The sequence below is a fragment of the Ciconia boyciana genome, chromosome 9 (genome assembly GCF_034638445.1).
Source record: "Ciconia boyciana chromosome 9, ASM3463844v1, whole genome shotgun sequence".
NCBI lineage: Eukaryota > Metazoa > Chordata > Aves > Ciconiiformes > Ciconiidae > Ciconia > Ciconia boyciana.
Window position 1 is genome coordinate 11,474,004 of NC_132942.1, and position 8,623 is coordinate 11,482,626.

At 43.8% G+C, this 8,623-nt stretch overlaps 1 protein-coding gene across 2 annotated transcripts in view; it reads right to left on the reverse strand.

Annotated features, from left to right (window-relative positions):
* NSG2 (neuronal vesicle trafficking associated 2) overlaps positions 1 to 8,178 on the reverse strand; it is a 35,629-nt gene extending 27,451 nt beyond the window's left edge. For both annotated transcript variants that reach the window (XM_072873011.1, XM_072873009.1), the window contains exon 1: positions 8,050 to 8,178. In XM_072873011.1, coding sequence (XP_072729112.1) covers positions 8,050 to 8,178 — 129 coding nt within the window. The remainder of the gene's footprint in view (positions 1 to 8,049) is intronic.
* Between the last annotated feature and the right edge of the window lie 445 nt (positions 8,179 to 8,623).

Genomic DNA, 8,623 nt, shown 5'->3' on the forward strand with positions numbered 1-8,623 from the left:
CAGGCACCTTCTCTGTAGTGATGCTTTGGAAAATTATAGGTGTACTGAGGTGAGAAACAACAGATGAGAGTCTGCGTACACCAGCAGGAAATCCATCATTGACAACCTTGAGAAAGTAAACAGTAGGAGAGTGCTGGGAAATCTAGATATTTTGGATGCTGAAAGAAAAAGAAAGCAAGCTTCTAACCAAGTGGACTATATTAAAAGCATTTGCTTTCAGGAGGAAGGAGCAGAGTAGACGTGAAATGTGACAAATGAAAAAGTATCACATTAAGCATGGAACCTTAAAAAGGATTTTCCTGCAATGGGATGAAGTAAGTGTTTCAGAAAATGAACTGATATGAATTCTGAGTCTTGTCTCAGACTGGCTAAATGTAACATCATTTATTGCCACTTTATATTTGCGTTTGAGCTCTATGGTTTTCCCTGAAGAAATGAGTAATAATATTTAACATAACTGGCATTGTGAAAACTTTAAATTATTCATTTGGAAAAGGACACGCAGCCCTGCTGTAATTCCCACTTCACTGCCACGGTGCATGTAATATATTGTGGTTCAGGTGCCGCAAAGTGCGAACCATAAAAATTTAAAATACTACTTCCTGGGATTATTAATAATGAAGAGTCTCTCACTCAGAGTGGCTTTCAGATTGACAGAAGAGATAAACAAAATGTGTTTCTCCTACCAAGGAGAAAGGTTTCCTCCAGGTTCAAAGCTGGACTTTGTAGTCCCACAAAATGATTGTAACATACCCATCAGTTTCCATGTGGATTATTCATGCTCACTTTTAAATTAAAATGAGACTTTTGGCTTCCAAAGACATGTCTGTCTTCATTCCTTGCAGAGAGAGAACAGAAAATATAAACTCATCACTGGCACCAACATTATAGTTTCCTTTGCCTTCATTACCCAACTGAGCATCAATAGCTGAGAAAGACCTTAGACCAAGTCCTAGCTGTAGCATGCTGTCCAGGTTACTGATAGCAAAATGGTGACCCCCAGTCTTGGCACTAAACCTGCTTTGACTGCGTCGGTTTCTATGCTTACATGCTACAAGCCAAGGGATGGCTACAATTCACCACCTCCTCACACACAAAATCCTCCAGTGACCTACAAGTTCTAATCCTCACACACTGCCAGCTTCAAAGAGCAAATGAGATGTGCACATTGCCAACAGTAACTGAAGTTAAAATACTTTAGCAGTAAAAAAGTATAAGAAAAGAGATGGAAAAATCATGTTTCAGGGCTTAAGACAATCTCTTTCTTTGCAGGCTTAGGATGAAACATTTGTAGACATGAGCAGCTCCACGCCTGCTGCAGCATCTCCTGTACCTCCTTCTGACTCTTGCACTGGCTACTTCTAGAAACAGGACACATCAGACTGGGTGGACCAGTAATCTCAGACTACCTGGCAATCATCATGCTGCAAATTCCCAGAGTTTTAGACAATTAGGTCTTTAAAAACTTTCCCAAATAATTATGAGTATGTCCCATCCCACGAGAGAGGCAGCTATGCTTCCAAATCTACAGGATGAACACGTCTCAGCAGGCAGACTTCCCAGAGATTGGTATTAAAATTGGCATTTGGGACGTATGTAATGGTAGACCCCATGGCATCCTAGTCATTATTTGAATACATGAAATGCCTGAAATATCAAGCAGCAAAAATAAGGAAAAAAAAAAAAAAGGGAAGGAAAAAAAAAAAGAAAAAAAAAAAGGGATGCCCGGGGATCAAATCCATAGTCAATGGAGAAAGCCACAGTCAGTAGAAAAAGTCTGCTTTTTTTTCCCCCCCGTATCAGCTCATCTAATGGGTGTTGTGCTGAAAATTAGTTTCACAGAGGGTGGTAGAAAAAAGTGGTCTCCTGAATCAGTGCCAAGAGGATATCCCAGGCATAAGGAACATCACAAAAGGACAAAGACAGCAAATGTAATCAGCCCTGGCATCACCAATGAAAGGCAGCACAGAATGCAAAGGCTGCACTGGGAGCTGAAAGCAGGTGGGAAGGGAAAGGCATAGCTCGTAAGCACAAAGGGAGCTTGGAAATTGTTCAGCTAAGTCTCCCTACAAATCCCTAGGTGACCATAACCATCAGGAACCCACAGGAGGCTGTGAAGGGGTGACACAAATTGACTTCAGTAGGTTCAGCCAAGGGAGGGTATAGCAAAGCAGACAAAAGAATCAATCACTCGGCTGTAGTGATGGTAAATTGGCCAGGGTAAATTAGCAGAGCTCCACTGATTTCATCCAAACTACACTGATTTACACCAGTCAAGAATCTTACCCAGTCTCACTTTCCAGACCAGTAAGTATGTGGGGTTCACTTCATGGTCTTGCTGAAATAACTTCCACCTGCAGCAATGGGCTTTCATGTTAGAATAGATTGCAACAGGCTTAGCCAAACTTCCATACCCAAACGCACTTTTCCTGTGTCCATTTCTGCTGTTTCTGCAGAATGCAGCTCTAGGCATTGCACTGCAGACATAACTGGGTTTAAGAGAGGCAATGGAGCTCACAAAACCAGACATGAGCTAGCTTTAAACAATCTAATTCAGACACTGATAGCAGTGCAGTTAAGGAGAGAAATTTCTGCACAGGCTACATAAATCCCAAGACTTTCCATACTCAAGAGCTGCAGTAGCAACATGTTATCTGTATGCAAGTGAGGCAGTTGAATGCTACCCTGGGTGTCTGCAAAGGCTGCGAGCACACGCTTGGATTGCAGCACAGCCCTGCCGCGAGTGGATTGCCCGGAGGTGTTCAGTATGCTAGGGGAAGGCTAGCCCAACGGTGGCTATATCCAAAGAAGAGGATCATGAAGTGCCAAGAACCTCAAGCAGGGCTGTCCAAGACACACAAACAAAATAAAAAAGATTACCCCAGAACCCCTGCACCGCCAGAGTGAGCATTGCTGCAAATACTTATTACAGCTTAATGAGCAGAGGCGGTGTTTACATTCAAATACACATTTAGAAGACAAATGGAATTGTACAGTGCAGACGGGGGACAAATGTCACAGGAGAGGAAGGCTCAGACTTTGGTATTTGTGGGGCTTAGGCAGAGGATCCCAAGTGGAGAAAGGAAAAGACGGGGAAAGGCAAGACAGCCTGCCCATTCCTTCATATTGCAATGCTCTCTTTTTATTCCCTTCCTTTCTTTTATTCATGCTTTCTTTCCCTTTGCATCCTCCTCCTCCTCCCTTTTACTCTTCCTTCCTTCAGCTGTCACAATTACTAGCCCTGCCCCATCTCTCCTTTTGCCATTTGCTCCATCCCACCAAACTCACCAGCAGTGGGAGCGGGAGCACAGATGCCTGCCCCCAGCTGCATCAGGAGCCCTCCCAGACAGCGGCAAGGAAGGCTGAGCTGCCTCTGGCCTCACCACATGTAGCAGCACCCCGAAACCAGCTCCACGCTGCCCTGATGGCGTGTGCCTTCAGGCTGGCTAGAGCCACCGTGCGCTGCTGGGCTTTGCAGAGGGCAGACTGACATCGGCATTTCAGGACAGAGCTGCAAGTAGTCCCCTAGGTACAAAAGCACTCATCCAGTGTACTATTAATTATGCCTGCTCAGCTGGCCACGACAAAACATTATTTTCTGTTAAACCAATAGGGACAGGCTGTGAACACAAGGGACCCTCCTGATTTTCAGGAACTCTTGATTACTCTGTGTAAACGCATGGCCTCGGCCACTCAGAGAGGGGTGTGGCCAGGGAGGGCAAGGGGCAGGAGCATGGGATGGGAAAATCATTTGAAGAGAGCAATTACATCTATTTTTTTCTTTCTTGGGCTGTATGGCAGGAATTTGTCACCAGAGAAATTATTTCTCAAGCCTCCAGATGCATTCAAAATAAAGAACAATGGACCACATGATAAGCCTTCTGCAGCTTTCCCCACAAAAGAGATGCCGGATGTTTTTTTTCAGCCCTGACAATAGCTTTCATGCACTTTTGTGTTATGTAAAATTAGGATTTTTACTGCCAGAACAGAGGCATTTCCTGCTGGATTATACTGAAGCAGGCCTATGAGACCAAGTGGTCCCCAGTTGTTGGTCTCATTTAAAATTTCAGTGAAACAGTATGGTCCCTGAAAAGCTGCATATCTTTTAGCATTATCATTGCAGAGACACGTAACAATTACAGCCAAAGCACTTTGTCTATGCCTAGGAAAACAACTGAACAGCTAGCTTTTTCCCCTTTAGTCCTAAAAGAAAAAAGACTTCTTTTTTTTTCCTTTTTAAATAAGAAGAAATTAAATTCAGAGACATAAAAAGCCAGGTCAAGGGCTTGTCACCGGTGATGGCTATTATTCCTATTACATGGATGGATTTCAGCAAAAAGGCCACGCAAAAATTATTTAAGAGCATCTGTGTCTGTCTCCTGCAAATGCCGCCCCAGCAAGAGAACAGGGGGCAAGGGAAATGCTTGAAGATAGTCAATAAATATAAATACACAGCAGGTTTAGCACCCTAGGGGAGAAATTACTGTCCCAAGTACATTTCTCCCCTTGCAGCCATACAACTGCTGACAGAACGATGAGAATGCTGATGCTGCAGGAGGAATAGCATGACCTTTGGGAGGCGACATCCTCATATGATGGAAAAAGAGATAGTCAGTCCAGTGGCCAATAATTTTTAAAAAAGGTTGCCAAATTCAAGCCTCCTGAATTTCTGCCTGGATTTTTTCAACAGCATCACGGTGGAAGTCAGAGGGAGCTGCTAAGCTCACAGCACTTTGAAAAAACAAGCCTGTTAGGAAAGCATCCCCAAAAGAACAGCCAGTAAGTTTAAGTATACCTTTAAGAAAGTGTTTCCCCCTATCACCTCCCACATTATTTCTTATAATCAAGGAACTGTCTGAAAAGAGATGGGTTTCAGGGATTACATCACATGAGCAAAAGCCTCATTTTTATATTCTTTCTCTGTATCCTTTCTCTGAAAGGGGAGCCAGACACAGAAAACACCTTGAAAGAGATGAAGCTGTGGTGAAACACCTACAGAGGTTAATGCTGAGAGTCACTTCGAGTGGCTCTGAAGTGATCCAGTTACAAAAATATCCTTAAAATGAAGAAAAATCAGGTATTTAAAGCCTTTAAAACACAATTTTCAGTCTGTAGATTCCACAGGCTTTGTGCTTTTAAGGATCTGCAAAGGTAGGTATATTGACAACAACAGGTTTGTTTTTCTTCAACTTGCATGCAGGTGTCTAAGACTCAACTGGAAGAAGCCTATAAACTGACAGAGCTTGCAAACCTTTGCCATGCAATATACATACACCAGGTGAAGGCATTATTGCACACCAGTAATAACAGCAGTTGGGTTGCCCTGCACAGATCTAGTATACTCTTGGACTGCCAGCCAAAGCCTGGACTACTCCTCCTTTACCAGACAGACTGAAGCTAGAGCAAGTACACAGCCCCAGGCTGCAGTCAAACCTCCTTGCTCTTGCTCTGGTTTTGATGCACCCTGGATTGCCCCAGACCCAAGGCTAGATCCAGGTTGAGAGCTCACATTGTCTTAAATGAAGATATCATCTAATGGTGAAGAGAAGTCCAGAAATTGGAGTATTTAGCAGGGATTTTTTTTTCTTCCCCCCCCCCCCGATTTCACTTACAGGAAGACGCCAGGGCGCACCAGCTCTTTGTTGCAGTGGCACAGGCGATGTGGTGCAGCAGCTGAGGGCCAGGCGGGAGCAGGGCCGGGAGCATTGCCTCCTTGTGGTTTCAAGTGGGCAGCAATGGGTTTGCATTTAAGAAAACGAGCGAGCAAAGCCCTTCTCAGCTGTTGCACACAGACCCCCAACACCAATCCTGGTTTGGCTCTGGTCGTTTATGTGGCATCCCATGCAAGAGGCACAGAAAGTGCCTTGGTTTATGTTCTCACTCTCCCAAGCTAAAAATCAACTGTTAGGAGGTTTTAAGAAGAGATAGGAAAAAAGTCAAATCGATTTTTTATTTTTTCTTTTTTAACCCTGCCTCCTCACTGCAAGGCAAGTCCAAACAAGAATACTCTCTGAAAGACTTGAAATCCATGTCTATTATTCCTCAGGCTCACAGTCTGCCTGAATTCAGTAGCAGCTTTGCTTTCCTAAGTACAAAGCTGAAATTTCCCCCCTATCACTTAACCTTTGCCCAAGCTTTTCACCTGAGGCTCAACTCCTTATTAGCAGATCTTTAAACAGACCCTCTGCCCTAGGGTGAACTCACCCCAACAGAATCTGTTCTACAAAGAGCAAAGGAAAAAGATTGTGAATTATTTTGCTTTTATCGTAAATAACCTCTCCTTCTTGTAAATGGATCTCCAGTTGCCGTTAACTCCAGGCCTACTGCACATAGGAGCTGAACCACAGCCTGCAGAAATCAATACCATTGACTCTAATGAGTTCTGAATCACGCTTAGCACTCTTGGAGATACATCCCACTGTTCCAGCAAAGAAAAATATGGATGTCAGTAGATGCATTGACAGTAATGTATGCTAATGAAGGTAATGTAACCTAACAACATGTGAATTATTGATGTAGGCATGTTTAAACAGAAAAATCAGCAAGGAATCGCACCAGACCAATACACTCCAGTGTTTGTTCACCAACAGGCAATTGGAACGTGGTGGTCGTGAGAACACTCATTACCACTTTATTAGCTTGAAAGGATTTTTGATAGGTTATCTGTGTCTCACCTGATACATGAGTCATTTAAATTTCATGTCATGTGACACTGTGTGATCTCAATGCACCATTTGTACTAGCACCAAATGAGTTACTTTTACGCACCTATAGTTTCCTCTGAACTTTTCAGACATTTATGATAAATCATACTGCTTGCCTGAATTATTTTCCTTAATCTTATTTATCAGAGTCATAGATAAGGGCCCGTTTAGTCTCTCTCATTCACAACAATTCATGGAAGTGTAACTCTCCTGGATGCAGCAAAGTTGATCCTGATTGCCATGAGGCACAAGGAGAATGAAACCAGCTCCTTTGTCTGGCATGGCTCTGGTTCCCAGGATATCAAGGCATTTGACTCGGCTCTGTCATAAAATAAACATAGTTTGCCTATCTAGACAATTTTATCACATCCATCATCATGTTCTCCTAATGTATTCAGAGAAAATTCATTTTGTACTACAGTAAAAACAGGATATATGTTCAATAATCATCAGTGTTAATTTTACTATTATTCCATTATCCTGTAAGATCTAATCATTCTGTCTGTACTTTCGGGTGAGTTGGCTCCATCTCTGTGGTATCTGGGAACTACATTGCAGACAGGCTTTGTTTTTGTAAGGACTGTTGGGGCATACGGATTTTTACGGTCTCATCATGTCCTCACCAGGTTATATCGATACGCATCGTCACTGCATCGATATAGACAAAAGATTTCCTAGTACATACTGCATCTAAAAAACCCCAACCACCCCAAACCACAGCCAATCGCTGATGCACATTTCTGGACATTTTAGTGCTGCATTCAGTTCTGAGAGTGTTGAGTGGGCAGGGGAGAAAGCTGTCCCCTGGCTGGAGCCAATCGGGGAAACGAATCCCTGGATTGCTCCATCACCACCCTGTGCCTGGGGGAACTCAGCCGCTCTCTTCAGAGAAATCAGCATCCTCAATGCCCAAATAAGCTTTGCAAAGCCATGGAGAAGAAAACAAACGTTAACTGAGATAATTAAAATAGCTACTTATTTTGGAAGAGTTATCACATTACTCTCAATGCAGGCAATTAATCTTACTGGTAATAACGCACTGTAAGCTGCTCCTCAATTTCTCCAGCACTTGCAAGAGAAACACACTAAGCCTTTTCCAGTTGTATTTATGAAGGTATATTTGGGGCTTTTTTGAGGAGGGAAGGAGTTGGGGGGACACTTGCGTTCTTATTTGCCGTGTTAAAACAGATAAACACACTACAAAAGATAACCCCTTTTTATTTATTGAATAAATACTATGCCACGGTTCATATCATCAGAGACCAGTAAGTCACCAAGGCAGTGAAAACCAAGGGGCATGTATGTGTGTGTAATCATGCAGGAGCACTGTTTGATTTTGTTTTACCTTTTCCGGAGCCGGGAACTGCAGGTGATTTACTTCCAAAGGTGTGATCAGAGGAACTGTTTGAAAACCATCTTCGTTGGATGGTTGTTTGTTGTTCTTGTCGTTCAAATTACTCCCCAGCTTCACCATTCTTGGACCTTGCTTTCCAGACCTAAAACCAGCAAGACGATCAATGTCACAAGGGTAGCGGGAAGGGAAGGATTTCTGCCTTACCCTGCTCGGTTTGACTTAGCGTATCGGTTACCTGGGCTTTTACGCCTGGGTTTTTAGACACACCGCATACCACACCGTGACTTGACTTCACACATGCATTTTGCCGTGCCTTACGCAGGCACCCCACGAATACCCCTTAAAAGCCCCTGCTGTGAGCCCAAGCACTGCTGCTCCCAACGCACCGACACCGCAAACAGCATTACCGACCGGGACTGCCACCACCACCGAAACAACCGCAAACATTCACAGGGATGGGGCGCATCTCCCGCTGGCGGTCTCGCCCCAGGGGTGCTTTGCCCACCGCCCCCCCTCATTATTTTTTGCAGCCCCCTTGAGGGTACAGAAACCCTCCCTTGCAAAC